General features: G+C 37.1%; 1 protein-coding gene across 5 annotated transcripts in view; it reads left to right on the plus strand.

Moving 5' to 3' along the window:
• The window catches only part of Pclo (piccolo presynaptic cytomatrix protein), a 371116-nt gene that overhangs the window by 193918 nt on the left and 155041 nt on the right, over positions 1 to 22157 (plus strand). For 3 of the 5 annotated variants that reach the window (XM_074064871.1, XM_074064867.1, XM_074064868.1), the window contains exon 6: positions 191 to 2208. In XM_074064871.1, the coding sequence (XP_073920972.1) occupies positions 191 to 2208 (2018 nt within the window). The remainder of the gene's footprint in view (positions 1 to 190; positions 2209 to 22157) is intronic. The other 2 variants (XM_074064870.1, XM_074064869.1) reach the window with 2 other exon arrangements.

Genomic DNA, 22157 nt, shown 5'->3' on the forward strand with positions numbered 1-22157 from the left:
AATTGTTCTGCCCAAAGTCGCCTGCATGTGCCTGCATGTTCGACATTGCTTTTCTCCTGCATCTAATTAGGTTAACCTGTGGATTTGCATGCCATCCCATCCATTATGTTCATCAAGATGAGAGGGATTTAAGACCCCAAAAGCATCATTCATTCTGAGAACTGGACTATAACTCTACCCTGTATTTCAGGTGAGGTAATGGATTATTCAAGCAAGACTACAGGTCCATATCCAGAAACACGACAAGTCATTTCAGGAGTTGGGATTAGTACCCCACAGTATTCCACAGCAAGAATGACTCCACCACCAGGACCCCAGTATGGTGTGGGTAGTGTATTGAGGTCATCTAATGGTGTTGTCTATTCTTCAGTGGCGACTCCAGTCCCCTCCACCTTTGCGATCACCACACAACCTGGCTCCATCTTCAGCACCACTGTAAGGGATTTCTCTGGTATTCATACAACTGATGGGGTGACTTCTTTATCTGCCCTGCACCAGAGCCAGCCAATGCCTCGATCATATTTCATAACAACAGGTGCATCCGAAACAGACATCACAGTGACTGGTATTGATATCAATGCCAGTTTGCAAACTATCACTATGGAAACTCTTACTGCTGAGACGATAGCCTCTGTTCCCACTTTAACCACAGCATCTGAAGTGTTTTCTGAAGTGGTGGGAGATGAAAGCACCCTTTTAATTGTCCCTGAAGAAGACAAACAACAGCAGCAACTTGACTTGGAGCGTGAGCTCTTGGAACTGGAGAAAATTAAGCAGCAGCGCTTTGCTGAGGAACTGGAGTGGGAACGTCAGGAAATCCAAAGGTTCCGAGAACAAGAAAAGATCATGGTTCAAAAAAAGCTGGAGGAGCTGCAGTCTATGAAGCAGCACCTCCTCTATCAGCAAGAAGAAGAGCGACAGGCACAGTTCATGATGAGGCAGGAAACACTAGCTCAGCAGCAGTTGCAGCTCGAACAGATTCAACAGCTGCAACAGCAGCTTCACCAGCAGCTAGAGGAGCAAAAGATTCGCCAGATCTACCAATATAACTATGACCCTTCGGGAACAGCTTCTCCACAAACCACCACTGAGCAGGCAATATTGGAAGGTCAGTACGTTGCTCCAGAAGGCAATCAGTTCTGGGCCACTGAAGATACCACCACCACTGCGTCTGCTGTCGTAGCCATTGAAATACCACAGAGCCAAGGGTGGTACACAGTTCAGTCTGATGGTGTGACTCAGTACATTGCTCCTCCTGGCATCCTGAGCACTGTATCAGAAATTCCTCTGACAGATGTTGTTGTGAAAGAGGAAAAACAAACCAAAAAGAGAAGTTCTGGAGCTAAAGTCCGGGGACAGTATGATGAGATGGGGGAAACTGTGGCAGACGATCCCCGGAGTTTTAAGAAGATAGTGGACAGTGGTGTGCAAACTGATGACGAAGACACTGCAGACCGGAGTTATGTGAGTAGAAGAAGAAGAACCAAAAAGAGTGTTGATACCAGTGTCCAAACTGATGATGAGGACCAGGATGAATGGGATATCCCTTCTAGGTCAAGGAGAAAAGCACGCGTAGGGAAATATGGTGACAGCACAGCAGAGGCTGACAAGAGCAAACCACTTTCCAAAGTCTCCAGCATCGCGGTTCAGACAGTTGCAGAGATATCTGTGCAAACTGAACCAGTCGGAACCATCAGAACTCCTTCCATACGAGCACGAGTGGATGCCAAGGTAGAAATAATTAAACACATTTCTGCACCTGAAAAGACTTACAAAGGGGGCAGTTTAGGATGTCAAACAGAAGCAGATTCAGACACACAAAGTCCTCAGTTTCTGAGTGCCACATCTCCACCCAAAGACAAGAAACGCCCCACACCTTTAGAGATCGGTTATTCATCATCTCACCTTCGGGCAGATTCCACACTCCAGCTGGCTCCTTCCCCACCCAAATCTCCAAAAGTCCTTTACTCACCCATCTCACCACTTTCACCAGGCAAAGCCTTAGAATCAGCCTTTGTACCTTATGAGAAACCCCTCCCTGATGACATAAGTCCACAGAAAATACTGCATCCAGATATGGCTAAAGTTCCCCCAGCAAGTCCTAAGACAGCCAAGATGATGCAGCGTTCTTTGTCTGACCCCAAGCCTCTGAGTCCAACAGCAGATGAAAGTTCCAGGGCTTCTTTTCAGTATGCCGAGGGCTTCACGGTAAGAGTGATTCTTTTCAGTTAGAAGACAGTGGATGAGTTAATGTTAATCATGTGTTTGCAGACTTTAGAAGATAACAGCACTCCTGGGAATTTAGAAACCTAATACTAAAATTCAGGGAGGACTGTTGCATTATAAAATTGAAGAAAAAAACAGTAAAGCACATATTTACCTAAAAACACCAAAGAAAGAAAACTTTTTATAGAGGCAAAATGAAAAACAAGGTTTATTATTTTATGAGTTAATAAATATTTAAGACTTTGTTTTAATACCAATTATAGACTGATCTTAGTAAAATGTAATTAATATTCATTTCCTACTATTATGGGATAAACATTCAAGATAAACAGATAAGGCAAAGAATGACCATACATTTAGGTCATGGATACTGGAATTAATTACTGAGAGGGTTGATTGAGATTAGCTATTCAGTCTCGTCTTCTTTCAGCCAGAAAGCTTACATTAAGAAAAACTTAGGATTCAGGGACAGGTGTGATGGGGCACAGCTATAATCCCAGATACTTAGGAGGCAGGGGTAGGAGGATCTCAGCTTGCAGCCAGCCCAGGCAAAAGTTAGCATGAGACACTATCTGAAAAACAAACTTAAACAAGTAAAAAAAAAACAAAAACAAAAATAAAAACAACTTAGAACACTTAATGAAATTGATAAAATATTTCTGGGAATGGCAGATCAAAGATTAATGTAATCATCATGGTTCATACATGCTTATTTTGTTTTTTGACAACTTTCTTAAACTAAACTCAGGTGAGCCTTAATCCTGGTGCTCATAGAAGCAAAAATAGTTTTTCTGTTTCTTTGAATAATAGGGATGAATTATTTTATAATCATAGATATGCTTCAAGGGATACAACTTATATAGATATGTTCAAAATATTTTTGACTGTCTCTACAAATGAGAACAGCAAATGTTAAAAGTCATCTATTCTTGTATGCACATATGAATAATAAAAGAAAAAGGAAAAAAAATAAATAAAAAAAGTCATCTATAAAAGCAGGTACATTGTTATTAAGAGAACATAATATATGTTGTTTAGAAGGTGAGCAATAAGTATAATAGTTCAATTTAGCATATGTCTATTTAAATGAAAAGTTTCCCTGATATACTAGTTTCTGAACTCAAGGTTCAAACCCTTAAGCTAACAAGTAGGTTTGCCTTAGATATTTGTTATATTTTCACTGAGCATTATGAGTTAAATATTGCCTGTGGAATGCAAACTTTGTCACTATAAGTCTATTTGCAGGCACAAAAACATGTTGATGATCATATTAATAAATCAAAAATCAATTTCTAGTTTTATACTGAAATTTTTTGTCACGTTCTTCTTTCTCCTTCTCAAAGAGTATATATTTGAAGTAAAACTGTCTTTACATGGGGAACTAGGTCATAACTACAGAGTCAAGGAACCACCGGTACACTGAGATTCATTCTGTTCACAGAGAAGTATTCAGTGCTTTCATTTCTAGAATTAAGTCTATTGTGAAAAGTAACTTTTAACTCAGCTATAGCTTGTAGATATTTCTTTTTATAGCTGTGGCTTATAAGTGAACTTACTGAGCTGTGTAAAACACTTCAAATTATGTTTTTGATTGTATTTTTAAAGTAATATTTTAGATTTCTGTCATTAGAAAGAATAGGCTTTGTCAGTTGGTGAACTGATCATCTACTTGCTATATGCCTCTATCTCCTTTAATTTTAATGAACTTATTTAAAGAAGACATTCAAAATGTGAATATTTTTCCTCCTAGTATTCACTTTGAGTTTGGAAATATGCAAGGAGAAGTGTAATGGTGATATAAGTGGTATTTCTCAATGTATAGGCAATACTGATTAACTATCTAATCATAAAAGAAATAGGAGGAATTACCAAATAATAGAGAGTCTGAAAAATACTAATTTTATTATGTCCCAGAACACAACTCAGCAGTTCTTCCAATTGACCAAACACAATGCATACTTTACTATGGAATAATTGTATAAAACTTAAATTTATTGTTATTATGCACAAGGTAGAATATTTTATATCCAAGCAAAGTTATTTTAGTATCTGAGATATTTTGAATCTAATATATGAATTTTATAATTTACTTCTATATAAATGTCTTGATATACTTTGACTCTATTTTAAAGTAAATTAATTTCTTCATTATAAGTATGGATTATGAGCTATTAAATAATCCATAAAGAGAATAATCTTTGTAAATGACAATCATAGTGATATAAGTGTAATTTAAGAAGTTTATCTCTGTAGTTTGCCAATTGCTAACTCTCATAGATCAATAAAATGGAGAAAAAAGTCATCATTCATTCAACATTGAGGTGATAGTGATACATATAATACAGTGTGAAAGACAGTGTGAGATTCTGTGTCTATACCTCCTTTTCCCAAACTATCATGAAAAGCTTCAAAAATGAATTTGTAGGACATGATGTTTGATCTCTATGTGGGACCATGAAGAGATAAATAGAGGTCATTCTGAATAGAGGGAATGCAGTGTGCAAAGGTTCAGATGAATAAAAAGACATACAGCAAAGGGTAGGAGAAAAAAGTTTACTGTAAATGAAACTGAATGGTGAGTGAGGGTCACTCACTCATACAGGAGATAGATATAATTTGCCAAAGTGTAGAATTATTTAGGTTTATTAACTTGGCCATAAGAGCCTAGACCAAAGTGACCATCAGTCATTTTTTTATTTATAGTACGTATTAACCTCTGGACTCCTTCCTTTCTTGCTTTTCTTGTATTCAATCCTGTATAAAACAACTCCACCTCTCAGGAGGCAGAGACTGGAGAATCACGAATTTGAGGCCAGTCCAGGCAAAGTTAGCAAAACCCTATCTCAAAAAAAAAAAGTCTGGGGGTGTGGTTCAAGTGACAGAGCCCTTGCTTAGTAAGTGCGAATCCCTGGGTTCAGTTGCCAGTACCAAAAAAAAAAAAAAGAAAGAAAAGGAAGGGAGGGAGGGAGGGAGGAAGGAAGGAAGGAAAAAAACTAGAGTGATTTTCTAAAAGGTGCATAAGGTTATATCACTTGCTAAAGAGCTTCAACTCACCAGTAGTGTTTCATCAAGTTCAGATTATATTAGCAATTTCAAGTATCTATGACCTGATCACTGCCTGTCTCACGAACTCGTTGGTCATTCTTTGTATTTGCCCCATGCCTTGCTCTGCCCCATCCACAGGCCTTGCTGTTCTTTGGATGTGCCACCCACATCCTCATCCTGGGCCCCCACCTGGATCTTTCCCCAGATTTTCACACAAATCACTCTTCTCTTCAAGTTTCTGCTCAGATTTAACATCCACAGAGAAGCCCCCCCTTACCATCTTCTACATCTCTAAAACTATCACCAAGAGTCTCTATTAATGTCCCCAAATTTGTACAAATTACTTATCCAATATATCATGAATTTCATTAAATATCATCTTTTTATCCAGTACAATATAATCTCTAAATGTATTTATGAATAAGGATTTTTATTTGTTAAGTTTACTGCTATGTACCTAGTACCCAGGGAGCTGCCTGCCTCATAATAGGTTCTCTATAATGATAATTTAATTTGATAGATTAATGAGTGAATGGACCTCTTTACCATTAAACTACTTTCATTTTAAAGATTTCACAATTCCTCACTCCCACCCAAAATAAAAAATCCAAAACAAAGAAACACACAAAACCATATTCATCTTCCTACTGTACTTTTTAACTATTTGTGTTATTCAGAGTTATAATCCTTTTCTCCTCTTGTTGCTCTTGCACTACAGGAATGTATGACATTATACTTTCTCAGATGCTCAGATGGAGATTTCTCACTATCTCCAGCCTCAGGTCCATGAAGATTTTATAAACCATAGCACAAAAACATGTTCCTCATTTCCTTCTTTTCCGATGCCAGTCAGTCACAGTGAGACTGATTGGCATCACTACCCTAGAGAATCCATAACTTTAGGAAAGGAGGTTAATATGCCCATGTTCTCATTGAGTCAGGGGAGAAAGTGACATTACCATTGGAGGACAGAGCAAGGTAAGTTCAAAGAATTTGGAACTAGAAGGGACTGATTTCGTACCAAGATTTATCTCTCTTAAGATGTAACAACTTTTAATGATATTTATATTTCAAAAAGATGATATATTTCAGATACAGCACAGGTTTTGTCAATTATAGTACATAATATTTTTTACACTTTAAAAAAGGGCTATTTAAAAAATTTTAACACTTCTATATGTCCATAAAAGCACATAGACTTTTAAGAGTCTCAGACTTAACAATTCAAGAGCTGTTTTAGTATTAGACAAACTATTTATTAAAATTATTTTGTTCTAGAGTGTAAGCCAGGATCCTGTTGAAAAGCAGATGGTATTCATGAGCTGATTGTTACAAGAATATGTTTTGCTTTGCTGATTGCTGTTTGGATAGTTAATTTAAGATATTTAAAACCCTTCAATGCTATTTCTGAGAGTAATTTCCAGAGTGTAAATTGAGAAAATTTATTTCTATCAAAATTTTGGAATTTTTTCTTCTTTTAAAATACAGAGATTTAATAAATACTGGCTATGGTGGCCAAATGGGGCTTGAAAAATGGTATTTAGTAGCAGTTGTTTTTCATTATTCTTCAAAAGCAACATAAGAAATCATCCTATTAACATTGACACTGATGAAATAGGCTGTTTTATAATAGGGTATTTAAATAATATCAGAAAAATTATTCACTTATTAATAATAGGTTTTGTAAATAATAGAAGCATCATCCTTTCTAGTTCTTACCCTCCTCATTGCTAGTATTTTTCATGTGATGTTTTTTCTTCATGATCAAAATCTTGTATCTTAAAATCCAACTGTTATAAAATTAAAATTTGAAGTACTATGTTAGTGTTTTTCAGAATGAATAGCAGTGAGATAATTTATAGTTATTCATAATTGAGAAGATTTGATAAAATCAATTAAAAAATTAATGCATGTATGCAAGTGGCAATGATTAAAAAACAGAAACTTTTTATGGTGATCTCAGGTTAGTGTTCGTTACCTATATTGCTGGTTCATTATAATCAATATTAAGGATTAATTATAAGACAAATCTTTGTGTTCTAAAGGAAAGATCATTTTTGTTATCCTTTTCAGCCAGCCATATTTCAAAATATGAAAAAAAATCCTAAGAAACAGATTTATATTCTTATTTATCAGCAGTGAAAGACTGCTGCCAAAACGTAGCAATTGGTATTCTGATATGCCAGTTTAGCTAACTTGGGGTAGCCCTGACCTAACTGAGAATTAGTACTGACATAGCTTAATAACCTAAGAAAATTATTTAACATTAATTAGCTTACTATTTTATCAAATTGTTAATAATTTAGTACACTTTCTATTTCAAACAGCTGTGAGATTTGCACACATACATGCATACTTTTCTTTGTTTGTACTTCTACAGAGTAATTATTATTTAGGACTTAATAGGCTTCATTAGGCATTAATAAAAAAAATGAAAAAGGAACTGAAAATGATGGTCACAACAAATTTGGAAAAGTCTAGGGTGTATTTTTGAGATATAAATTAAATTGTACCATCACAGCATGTTCCAGCAGCTCTTTGGCATTCTGTTACCATCATATTCAACAGCATCATACATGTTTACATTAGGCATATATTGATATACATACATGTAGTGTGTGTACACATACATACTTGTAATACTGAATGTCAGAGTCTAGCTTCATATAACAAATCAAATATTCCATATGTACTTCCTTGGTTAGGTACAAACCACTCAGTCTCTGCAGGCTTTATGTTTGTTTTATACCACAGTTAAAGAGGAAGAGTCTGAAGTCATGGTCAGCATGCTTTGCATCGCTAGCCAACCCAGCATCAATTCTAACCAACCCAGCATCAATTCTAACCAACCCAGCATCAGTTCTATTTGCATGAAATAAGGCTCTGCTATTGAGCAGGCTTTTAATCTTGAGACAGCTCTGTGCAGTAGAATAAGAAGAGTATTAGAACAAACATGATAAGGTGAACTGAGTCCTAACCGAGCTGGCTAAGTAAATTGAAGGAGATTAGCCCAAGCTATAAACAACAGAGTCGATTTTTATCCTTTCAATTTCACAATTAAGGACAAGTTGTGAGGAATTCAAGCTACAACAGTTGAAAATGACCTTAATCATTGAAAACAATAAGTAAGAATATTACGGTATTGCTTTGGACTTTTTTTTTCTGGTTCAAAAAAATTGGGGCAACTTCTAATTTTATGAGTTGGCAAATAGAAGCTCAGTGTTGTGAGGAACAGGAAGTAGCTCTCCTGAGAGAGCCAGGTTCAGCAGCAATAGATCTGAAGCTGAAGGAGATCTCTCTTTCGTTCCCGCTCTTCTTCCTTCCCAACTCTGTGATTAATTAAAAGTGTGTGGAAAAAATACAAAAATTGTTCATTCTCAACTAACCCATTGTAACTGCATGAATAAATCACCTTTAGTAGGCGAGCCGGAATCTAACGTCTGATCTACTAAGTGGTTCTCACAGCACGACAAGACAAGGACAAGATGAGTCCCATTGTTTTTTTCTAGCAAAACTCAAGTCTTTAGGTGGAAAGCTACTTGTATAGTTTAGTCATTTATGTCTTTGAACATTGAGGTGAAACCACTGCTTAAAGTATTAGTTAAGGTCTGGGGATATAGCTCAAGTAGTAGAATGCTTGCCTACAATACACAAACTCCGGGTTTAATCCCTAGTGCTGAAACAATTAAAAAGGAAAAGAAATATTTCCCAGCTTCTTGGGAAGTGCAGATAAGATTATCATAGTTCCATGCCAGCAAAAAGTTAACGAAGCCCATCTCAATCAGCATACTGGCATGGTGGTTCACTACAGTAATCCCAACCAGGCAGGAGGCAGAGACAGGAGGATTGAGGTCTGCGCTCGCTCCCCCGAAAAAGCACAAGACCCTATCTGAAAAATAAAAAAGCGAAAAGGGCATGGCTCAAGTGGTAGAGTGCCTGCCTAGCAAGCATGAGGCCCTTAGTTCAAACCTGAGTGCTGCCAAGAAAAGTAGTAATTGATGCTAAGTGCAGAATTTTTAATACTTCATAAATCACTTGAAATCACAATGTTGATTTTCCTTTTGACCTGAATAAATGTGCATGAATTTCTTTGGTGTAATGTAGGTATTAATGTGATAGAAGTAGTTATAACAAGAGTAACAATGGCTTTTTATTCAGAACAAGCCTCTTTCCTGGTAGTTTCAACCAGTCCCTATATTTATGGCATGAGCCTATGCCATCACCAGTTCAGAGCAGCCAATAAGCTCAGATTTCATGAATTATGTCTTTGGAAAATCATTGAATTATCCCTTCGTTTCTACCTCTGTTCTCCTGGTATTGAATGTGTAGACAGTGGATTGAGAAAATAAGTTAATCTCTTAAAATAAGTTAACCTTTTAAAAAGTTGTTGGTTTTTATAAGCCTGTGAGTTTATATAAAAAAGTTTCTTGACACTAAGTTTAATGAAATTCCCATCCCTTAATAAGTTCTGAACAGTATTCTCTTCTAAAGAACCAAGTACTTCTGCAGTGGACACAAAATATCCCCATCACCAAGTACTTTATGACAATTTGTTTTCTCCCATGGGCAGTGCTGGTGTTTGAACTCAGGACCTCACTCTTGCTAGACAGGTGCTTTGCCACTTGAACCACACCCTAGCCCTTTTTTGCTTTAGTTATTTTTCAGATACTTGCACCTCCCACAATCCTGCTACTTGTACCACCCACATAGTTAGAATTACAGAGCACTCTACCATACCTAGCTTTTTTGTTGAGACAGGATCTTGCTAATTTTTCACAAAGGCTGGCATCAAACCATAATCCTCCCAATCTCTGCCAAGTGGCTGGAATTACAAGTATAAGTCACTCTATCAGATCCAATAACAATTTTTTAAATTTAAATTTAGGAGAGCTATTTCTCATGGTTTAGGTTTATGAAGAAGAAATACTTTATTCATGGCAAACACAGATAGATGAAACATCTCTTAGGTATTTTAATGTCATGTTCCGAGTATGTGTTCTAGACCAAGGGATAATCAATCAATGAGAGAGAAACAAGAAACAGTAGAGCTTCTGACTCCTGTGATTTTGTGGTTAAGGATTATAACAACCTGACTATAAAATAATTTTGTTACCCTAGGAAATTTAGTGAAGACTGTGCCACTGTTAAAACAACCATTATATTTCCATAGCATTTGAAGGGTAGTTATTGAGTCATTCTTCAAATTGCTAATGATCCAGTGATCTGGAAAGTGTGTTATATAGCAGTAATAATTTGAATCTTTCATGTCCAGAAAAGTAGCATAATTAGAGATTTCAATTTCATAACATAGAAAATAGAGTTAATTTTGTTCCCTTGAAGGTTAACACTTCATGGAGGCATTGGAGTCACTGCCCTCTCTCCGTATGAACAGTGATTGTTTCTCAAATGCAGATCCACAGGTAGACAGTACTGTGCATTCAGCACGCTGGAGTACCAAAGGACTGCTGAGAAAGGGGGCAAGAAGTATTTTAACATGGCATTTGTAAGGATGTCTTAGGGCAAGTCGTCTGTTTAATTCTTGGGAACTTCTGTTAAATGCGTATTCTGCTTCACCTATCACCCCAGTTTCTGAGGCAGGAATGCAGTCATCCCTTTGTCACGGCACCTGATTAGTTCAGACAACAGTGCACATCACTCAGTAAACTCTGCCAACAGCACCCATGTCGTGTACACACGACAGGACCAGAACTCTAGTCTGCCCCATCTTCCAGTGATCTGATCTGTTATTTTAATCCTTCCTCATCACAGATCCGTCACTGTAAGTTATGTGAATATCTTTACATCCCGGGCTGTTTCTCTGCATGCTCAGTCATTGGGCCTCTTCAGCTGGCTGTGGGTGGTAGGCAGAGCTGCCCCCGTTTTTACAGTCATAACTACTGCTGTGGCTTAGTAAAAACTTCACATTGGAAGATGAAAGGGAAGAAAAGAGGGATGCTGTCAGTACTTTCAGTACCTTTTCTCCTGGAAAGTAACCAAAATGTAATGTTAAGTAAAAGCAACAAATCAATTAAAAACATCTACCTTTCATGTAACACAGGTCTTCCTAATGAAAATGTAAAACTTAGAAATATGTTTTCTAATATATCAGCACTAGCCACGCTGTAAGTTTTATACTGTTGTAATCAATGATTATTTCACTTTACAACATTCAAATATTGGTGAAGAGTATTTTAAAATGTAAAATAGTTCTGCTCATGTCTCAGAATTTAAAAATAGTAATTATTTTAGGACTGCTTTTTTAAACTAAGGTGAATTTCACACAATAATAAGCACATCAAAGAGATCAGGAAGATGGACTTTTGAGGCCAGCCCAGGCAAAATGTTGGTAAGACCCTATTTCAACCATAGGTGGGCAGGATGGTGTGTGCCCGTCATCTCAGCTAGGCAGGAACATAGATAGGAAGATCATTGTCCAGGCTGGCCCAGGCATGAATGCAAGACCCTATTTGAAATAATAGCTAAAGCGAAAAGACCAAATGTATGGCTCAAGTGGTAGAGCACCTGCCTAACAAGTGAAAGGGAGTTCAAATCCCAGTACTGCGAAAGAATAATAATAATAAAATAAACTTAAGCATTAGGAATGAACAAGTCACCGGCATTCAGTGCATTTATAATGCTGTAACAGCCACCACCAACTGTGTAGTTTCAGAACATTTTATCACTCCAACCTCACACCAAAATAAAAGCCTGCACCCAGTCAATGGCTACATCCCATTCCCTTCTCTCCTTAGCCCCTAACAACCAGATTTTTACCTAGTCTATGGATACACATGGGATCATGTCACATATGATCTGTTGTGCTTGTCCTCTCTCACTCTAAGCAGCTTTCTAGGTTCACCCACTTTGTAGCATGTATCAGTTCTTTATTTCTTCATACAGTTGAATTCTGTTATAGCATACATGCTCCAATTGGTAGATTTCCAGTTTCATGGCCATTTGCATTCTTATTTGGAGAAATGACTATTCCAGACTTTTGCCAAGTTTTCAATTAGATTATTGTAAAAGTCATGTTTTAATGTTAAACAATATTAATTAATTTAATTAATTTTATTGCTGCTGTAGTAGTTAGCTAACTTCTAAAAAATGTCAATTAGTTGGAAAATAAGGTGAACTTGTATAATGATTTTATTTTATTTTTGTATAATGATTTTAAAGGAGTACTGGGCCAAACCTCCCAAATACAAATCTACCAAATGGCATAAATATATTGCTATAAGTAAACTAGCCCCACACACACACAAAACAAACTATTAAAGCTTACAAGTTTCTTACAGCTGTCTAATTTTCAAGCTTATAAGGAAGGATTTGCTCATTTAAAAGAAGAGTCACAGAGAAAACCAGGGGAGGCCATTTGATCTGAACTTTATTTTGACAAAGAACCTCAAAATATAGACGTCTGGTGTCGTCTCCAAGTACAAGTCATTGCGTATTTTATATATTTGGAACCAAATGGCTTGACGTCAGTACTTAAAATATATCACCATTTTGTGACCCTACTGGGAGCATTTCTTATATAACAGGAATATCAAAAACCTGGCCTCTCTTAAGGTCCAGGAAACCCAACACTTAGCATGCATGTAAAAGGAGGCTGTGAGGGCTGAGGCCTTTCAGGAAATGGCAAGGCCTAAAAAGCACATTTTGCCCAGAACAAGCTGCTTTCTCAAATGCCTATTCTTTCTGAAAGTAGCCAGTATGAGCAACACTTGAAATAATTTCCACTGAAAAATTCTAGAAAACTGAAAATTCTAGGGTACATTTCAAAAGACAAAATTTAGATTTCATCTAAAGTCTTGAGGTATTGTGAAAACAAGGAAGGGTTCCCATGGTGTTTAATTAACTGCCTAATAGATGATCTGCATTTCTTGAAAGCAGCTCAGTAACTAGTCCAATCTTACCTCGTGGGCACTGTCAGACAGGAAAAAAGGCTGAAGCAGTGACCTAGGGGGCCCTGCTTGCTCCACAGCGAGTCTCTTCTGTGTATGGAGTTGAGGATGTGTGAGAGAAAATAACCCCAAAAGACTAGGTGAAACAAGGCAGGCATGAGTCCACACAGTTTAACAGGCTCTCCAGGGAGAACTTGTTGGGGTGGAGGAACTGTCAAAAGAAAGTGAGAGCATATTATCAGCAAGGTAAATATAATATATATTATATATGTTATATATAGATAGATGTTATATAGATATGTATAACATCTATCTATATATGGGGGGATTCAATAATGTAGAAAAGCTTGTGAGCATCTTAGCCACATTTTTTGTGTAACAAATACCTCATGGTTCATTTTAATATATAATTTGTGAAAGAAGGCATAAAGAGCTCAGTGATGCTTATTTTTCTCTCCAGGAACACCTTTGCACTAACAGTATAATCCAGCATGTTTCATCCACATGCACATTAGTCGTGTGACTCCACATTTGTGTAATAAAGTCTCATCTCACCATCAAAAGTTCTGCCAGGTACTAAGTGAGTTTAGGGTCTGTGAGAATGATGGTCTAAAACCTGGATCTAGTACCTGAAGCTCTATTCATTCACCTTCTTAATGTTCATCTCCATTGATGGCTGTATCCCCTTCATGTTGTTCATCCCTTCCCACAATTGATTTCTGACCTGAAATCACTCAAAAATTGTCTAACTCAGAAATCATACGTATCCCTAACATACAAACTTTCTCAGTGTGTCCACTTACATTCCTCCTTCATATTTGTTCTTCAAGTCTACCCATATTCTAGACCACTGAAATGTCCTGAATATCAACCCTCCATCTCTGTATCTATCATAAACACACCAACAATCTGCTTGCCATTGGTCTATCTCACAACCTTGGCAAAAAAATTTTACCCTGAATGAATCCAAATATCTGCATCTGGCCTACTGAGCACTTCCAGAGGAAGACACACAGCAGGACTATTGAAGATGAGTTAAAATCCACCCATCTCAATGAAACCTTAACACTGCCAAACACTCCCACAAGGTTTACGCAACTTGCTGTCTCATTGTCTATTTTGCTCAAATCCCTGAGAATTCCTACTTTATCACAGTAGATAATACTGTATATATAACTAAATTTACAGTGAAGATATAACTTGCCTCAACTTTCAGTCACCAAATATATGATGATCTTACGTACTCCCAAAGAGTGCTCCTAGACTCTGCCTGATTCCATATACTTTATATACAATCAATCATAAGATCTATTTTTTGTGGTTCACAGCTGCTGCATGGTTCTGAAACACTCTACATCCTGGTCTTTGTGTCCTTGTGGAATCCCCTCTGCTCAAGTGTGGGCTGAACTTAATGACTTGTTTCTAATGAATAGAATATGGAAAAATAATGGGATGTCATTTCCAACATTAAGTTACGAAAGCCTGTGTGCTCCCATCTTGCTAACACTCTCTCCCTGACTGTACTTTGATGAAACTAGTTGCCATGTTGTAAGCTGCTCCACAGAGACCCAAACAGAAAGTAACTAGGGAGGCCATCAACCATAGTTCAACTGTCTTCTGGCACCTGTATTTATCAAAAAAACACATGAGTGAACCTGCAACTGGTCTTTCCCAGTCAAGTCCTCGGATACCATGGACTTGGATAGCAGCTTAATTATAGGCTCAGGAGAAGCTCTTGTCATACCTAAGCCATGCCTCGATTGCTGACCTACAGAAAACATAAGATAGCAAATTGTCATCCTAAGCCACTACTTTTTGAGGCAAATTGTTACATGGAGCAATAGATAACTAATAGTCAACCTCTAAATTGCTTTATTCAAGAGAATGTTTCTAGAAATGTTTCCATTCAGATCTCTTTATTTCCTTAATTTAATTCCTGTTGTGGGAATGTGAGGAAGGTGCTTAACCTTGCTGTTAATTTTCCTAATTTGTATAGTAGAGATAATAATGGAACTTATCTTACTATTAAATTGAAATAAGTTAACATAGTAAAGCAACAAGAGCAAAGCCTGAAATCCTTAGTGTTTAATACATACTAGTTCTAACCTCCCCTCCTACCACTTTGCTCTCAAAATGTATATCATGTTTTCTTCCTGGACCAACATAATCTGTTATATTTTATCTTTATTCTCACCCTGCCATTGTGCACATCAGCCAGAATGTTTTTCATATGTAAATGTTATTAGTGCCATCATTCCTCTTCATTGTTTCCCATTGAAATTACACTGAGTTAACAAGTTGCCAATATGACTAACAGGAACCTTCCTATTTTTCTAGACCTACACTAGCCTCTGCTTGGTCAATATGTTTCAGCTGGGTTTAGTTTACTGCATATCCTAAATTCTTACCTGACACTGAACCTGTGCACATGTAGCACTCCCTCTGCTAACTCCCATTTCATAACATTTATCAGTAATACATTATGATTTAATGTCTGTTTTTCTCTCCCCTGAAAAGGCCATGTAGCTCTTATTCACTACAGTTTCCCTAAAGTCAAAATCAATACTCGACTCACAGCAAAGTGGGGGCTGAGTATTAGCAGGATGCATGGTGCCCTGAACTAATTCAAAGACTTAACTTCAGAAGTAGAAATATAAGGAAAGATTTACCAAAGTATTACCTGAAACTTTTGTAAAAGGAACCAAACGATTATAAAACATCCTTAGACTTTAAGTATTATGGGGTGAAGCAGCACATAACCTAGTACCATAGTTTCAGAAAAGCCTTAAGAAGTTATTACTACGAAGTTTCAAAAAAGGGATTATTTTGATATATTTGGGAAAAAAATAAGAGTAGAAGTTAGAGGTCAACATATAATTTTGTACATGCAAAATTATCTACCACAGAAATCAGAGTTTGTGCATTAAACTTTAACCACGTTGTACATGAGTTTCTACTTTTGTAATTATCAGTTGAGTGACTTTGTGTTATGCTAACATTTATCACCTGGGCAATTAGATATCGGTAAAAAGGTTTTGATAAATTTTAATATTAAAATACACCATTTATAGTAGCAAGCTTGTGCCAAACATATTTTCTAATAAACACATATTATTTTATCATTTCTGTACTTAGACTCTTCAATAGCTCTTCTTGCTTGCATGATGGAATGTAAACTTTGTTTGGTGTTCAAAGTCCTAAATGTTCTGACACATCTCTCTCTTCCTGACGGTTTCTCCTTTTCTCCATACAGGCTTCAACACTGTGTAGTAGGCATTGTAGTTCCTAGGATGTGTGTGCATCCATGTGTTTACGTCTTTGACCATGTGTCTGCTGTCAAGAAATCTCTTCCTTACAAACTTTGTGATTTTCCCCTGAGCATGTGAAACTACCATCTGCCACACAAATTGTCTCCTTGGATGCTTTATGTGCATCATTTCAACCTGAGATACAAAGTTTCTTCCTCCACATAATCTAAGAACCATATATGAGCTTTTTTTTCCCTCATTGTTGGTACTGGAGTTTGAACACAGGGCCTGAGGCCTCTTAGGCAAAGGTTCTAGCATTTGAGCCATGCCCTTAGCCCTTTGTGCTTTTTGTTATTTTTTCAGATAGGGTTTCACTTTTGCTTGGCTGGTCTCTAATCATAATCCTCCTACCTATACCTACCACACAGCTGGTATTATAGATATGCAGCTTGCACTGGCATGCCTGGTCTTATATGTTTTCATTATAAAATTTGTAATATGAAATTATGGTTTGGATGAAATATATGTATTCATTTTTAAGTTCTAAAATCTGCAAGAAGGAAGAAATGATATAAGGGTCATTCATCAGAACTAGCACAGAACATGGCACCAAATGGAGATTTAGTAAATACTTATTGGATGGATGGACAGATGGACAATCAGAATTCTCCAATCCCGTGTATATAAAGTATCCATTTAATGTTATGCTCATCAACAATGGCTCTAGCTCACTTCATTAAGAATAGTAAATTTACAGGCCTCATGGCTCAACGGTAGCACATCTGACTCCAAGAATAGTAAATTCTTTGAGCTATCATCTAGAAATTTAGGAAATACATATTATTTTTACAGAGTAAGAATTGATCATTAGAAAATTAACAGATCAGTATAACTATGAAGAAAATTGAAACTAAATTTCCTCTGAACCAAGTGTAGCATTGACTTTATGTATCAGATGTGAGCACATTGTCTTAACACATGCTTATTATTTATCATACATGCTAATCCTCAAATTTGCATTGCAAATTTAGATTTTTTAATTTAAACTTTAAATAAATCATGTTTTTAAGTTTGAGCATTAGCATTAACAACCATAGATAAAATCCCAGTCTGCCACTTATTATTGTTGCAAGCTTGGTCAAATTATAAAATATCCATAAAGTTGTAATACTGAAAAATATAATAATATTTCATCTCTAATAAAGTCATGTTAGAGATTTAATAAGATGCTATATATATGAATCTCTCAATAATACTCAATACATGCTTCGATATAGTTCTTGTTTTGGGAGTTTTTTGGTAGTACTGGGGTTTGAACTCAGAGTCTCAAGCTTGCTAAGTAGCCACTCTACCACTTAAACCACTCTGCTAGCTCTGTTTTATGTTGGGTTTTTTCAAGATAGGGTCTCACAAAATATTTGCCTATGGCTGGCTTCAAACTGATTCTCTTTACTTTTGCCTCTTGAGTAGCCAGGATTACAGTCAAGCCACCAGCACCTGCCTCAAATACAAATCTCTAGTTATTATTGTTGAAACATTGTATTTTCCCTGATTAAAAAGATCATTATATGAAGACTGCCAGTTTTCTCTTGAATCTTGCATGTCTTCGATTGTTTTCCTTCTCTAGAAAGCACAAGGTCCCCAGTACCACCAAAAAAAGTAAACTTAGTTTGCCCCTCCTCTTTCACGTAAAAAGAACATAAACTGTGTCTATGTTCAGCCTTAAGCCTTATCTTCATTTTTTGAACTTTGGTCTACCTATCCTACCTACAAATATGATGTATTACCCAGTTTTTCACTTGAGTCCACACTACAATTCTTAACAAACTATAGGAAGTCTACTTTATAAAGAAAAGAGATTTATTTAGGTCACCATTCTGGAGGTTCAAGGGCATGGCACTGGTATCATCTTAGCTTTGATGAGGACCTTGTGGCAATGGCATCACGGGGATAGTGACAAGTGCAAGAGGAAAAGATCACAGCCAAGAGGGTGGATCCCTCTGTCCTTTTGAGGGCACCTCCCCAATTGACCTAAAAGCTCCCCTCCCAGGCCCCACCTTTTGAAGGTTCCACATCTCCTCTAGACTGCCAAACTGATGTTTAGAAATACAAATTTGCGTAAGAAAATTCAAATATAAATGCATAGTAATCAGAATGTGTAAAGACGCAGGGCAGGAAAGTACAAATAGATGAAATTTGAGAGAATGTGACAAGAAAAAACTATTTTAAAAGTGGGGAGGGGAATTGTTGAAATCCTGGTAATACAATTTTGCTGCCACATTATCACCATGGAGTAATTTGGAGAAAAAAGTAAAAGGATTGACTTGACGGCAGTTGGGGCTCTCAGAAATGGCTTAAAGTGAGGAGGTTTTCTAGAAAGTTGCCTCAGTATCCAATTATGAAATTCAAAACACTAGAAAAACAAAGTTTCTAAGTTTAGAAGCATAACCTGATGCAAAGATTACTATCAGAAGCACCTCTAAGCAACAAAATAGTAATTAATAGGTTGTTAAAAAAATAGTCATGATTTTATGGACAGTAAATGTTCAGCCAAGAATTGTACATGTGGTAACAATATCAGACCCACTATTATGAAATATATGATAAAATGATAGATGAAAGTCTCATAGGCAATATATCATCAGTCATAATTGCCTTAGTGCTTATGGACTGCCATTTAATTACAATGAGTTTCAGAAAGAATTCACCTTTCTCCACTGCAGCAGTAAACGTAAAATACTACTCTGTGACTTTTTTTATGGAATATGTATAGTTCTATTATCCTCTAGCTATGTGTGATAGTTGAATGAAAGCAGTTGACAGAAAAAAGGAAACCTATTTGAAGGGGTAGCTGTTTCTTGCACTCCCTCCCTTGCTGGAGTGAGGTTTTCTCTCTGTTAGGGTCCGAGAATCCTATTCCTTCGAGAGACAGAGAGTCACGCGTGAATGCAATCAACAAAGCAGAGTTTATTGGGCTGGCAAGCCAGGGTCAAGCTCCCACACAGACACACAGGTCCGATTGGGCAGACAAGACCCCGAGCCTCTTTGGGGAAGATCTTATGTAGGCCCCTACCGGCCGTTACAGCAAAAGCCCGCACAGTACATAGCCAATGAGTTTGTAACACCACATACATTTCCAGCCTATCCATTTAAGAGTACATTACTTCTTAGCCTATAGATTCAAAGGTCAGCATTTGCGTGCGTGGTTACATTTAGCAAGCAGGCAGGGCACATCTTGCACGTACATCTGGTCGTCTTTCACAACCCGCTCACATTCCTCACATTCCATATGCCCCCATCCTGTTTATCTGGTCCTGCATCTGCATCCGGGGTGGAGGGGCCTCTTGTACTGGCTTTACTGATCTCTGCTAGGGGAATCTGCTGGGGCAAAGGGCACATCTTTTCATCTATTGCTCCTTGGTTATTACTGGACCTGACTGGGGTTAACTGGGGGCAACTGGAGATTCAGAAAAGACACAGGATAGACAGACAGAAAGTTGGGGTCAGGTGTGTTGGTCATTCGGGTGGAGATGCCCAACCCTAATTGCTTCCTCTCTCTATCTTGATTCTTTAAGACCTTACTCCTCACAGTTCTTTAAAACCTTGCTTCTAAAGACTTCTTTAAAACCTTGCTTAAAACCTCTCTCCTTAGGCAAGCACTATTTAAAAGGTGGGGAGGGGAAGTGTTGAAATCCTGGTAATACAATTTTGCTGCCACATTATCACCATGGAGTAATTTGGAGAAAAAAGTAAAAGGATTGACTTGACGGCAGTTGGGGCTCTCAGAAATGGCTTAAAGTGAGGAGGTTTTCTAGAAAGTTGCCTCAGTATCCAATTATGAAATTCAAAACACTAGAAAAACAAAGTTTCTAAGTTTAGAAGCATAACCTGATGCAAAGATTACCATGTTTGCGCTTAGCTTATCTTCAGCTTAATTGTTCTTAAAGTCTTTTGCCCCCAGGCTTGCACTGTCCCGTCTCTCTTTAGCTCACTTAAAGTCTCTGTGCTCAAACTTGCAAACAGCCCCGCCTATACCTGCATATGCATAACTCTTAAAGTCTTGGTCCTTAGACTTGCACTGTGCACTGTCCCATGTTCTCTGGTTTTTCTTTATCTTTAGCTTTCCTATGGCCTCTGTATGAAGTTCTTTCTCAGCTTTGCTTTCTGAAGCCTATGTTAAAGTTCTTAGTGCAGACTTTCTATCAACTCCTCTTTAGGATTTTCCCTTTAGCATTTTCCCTTCAACAATTCTTTTCCCTTCAGCAATTTTTCCCTTCAATAATTCTTTTCGCTTCCAAAAACTTCCCACACCAAAAGGCCAAAGTAAAAGGTTCTTCCCAATATTCAAAGGCAAAACGCCTCCCAAGGCAAAAAGCCAAGCAAAAAGTCCAAAAGTCCAAAAGCCCCAAAAAGCAAAAGCCCCTCTTCCTCCTTCAGGGGTCTTTTATAGCAGCAAGCAGGGTGGAGCCACAGGGAGGGGTGTGACATTGCAACAGGAGAAACCTGCATTCCTGCTTCTCTGAACACAATTTAGAAGAAGCAGCTGTTCTGCCTTTCCCTGCTTTGTGACCAAGGGGCTGTGCCTATCTTAGCACAATTAACTGTATCTCGCCTTGCTTGTGTCCAGTTCCCATAGGCTTTAATCCGCTCCCCACACCTATTGTGGTCCTCATACTGAACTATGTATCAAAGGCACCTATAAACAGAATGTACACTATTTTGCGCATTGTAGGAATGTCATCTAGTTTAATAGGAAGGAAGGAAAAAAGGAAAGGGAAGAGAGAAATACACACACATACATACATGTGGGCATCAAAAAATGCTCACTTGAATAAATACTTCTAAGAAGACTTTCTAAAATATTTTATACAGATTTTAGGAAAGAGAAGAAAATGATTTCTTTGGGACTTTGCAAAAAAAATACAAGGCAAGAAATGTCACACAGACTGGCATCTCCAATGCTTTGTCCAATGAAGTAGAAACCAGTTTTCTGCTTGACTGCATAGCCCAAGAGCAATGACTTTCAGCAAGAAAACAAAACAAACCAGGACAGGAGGTACTTTAGGAAAAGCTTAAAGAAGTCAGATGAAACACTGAGTGCCATTTTCACAATATTTATTGGAGAACATTTTTGTCTATACTACTAGATTTTGAGAAATAACTTATAAGTAGGATACTTTTAAATGTTCTATTCTTTGTTTTAGTCTCTTGTCAATAAGGTACTATAACTTAGTTCTACATTTTATTGCCACTAGAATCTTACAACTAGAGAAAAACTACTTTTTTGACAATTTCAATTACATTCAAAAAAGGATACATTTTCTTTAATAATAGTGCAGAGTCAAGTCTGTTTATTGATGTGTCTATACTTTTTCCATAATTCAAATATATTCTTGTAATGATACTACTGCTTATCTAGTGCTTTGATTCATGAAAATAGTTATTAAACTGTCTCACTGTACTATAATTGAAGATATTTGAAGACTGTTTTATATGTGCAAGACTCTGCTCCCTGTTGTAATGTATAATGAGTTTGAAACATTTTATCAGTGTTTAAAGTATTTTTCTGAGTGGTACATTTAGAATTTCCTTTATATGAAACATGTCTGTGTAGGTGGGAGTGAAGGACAAGGCAATGGTGATAAATAATGTCTTTCTGGGAACACATTTTTAATGATACACTGCAGGGGATAGACAGACTGCTGAATATTTCCATATTCAGCTGCTCTTTTTT

The sequence above is a fragment of the Castor canadensis genome, chromosome 2 (assembly GCF_047511655.1).
Source record: "Castor canadensis chromosome 2, mCasCan1.hap1v2, whole genome shotgun sequence".
Taxonomy (NCBI): Eukaryota; Metazoa; Chordata; class Mammalia; order Rodentia; family Castoridae; genus Castor; species Castor canadensis.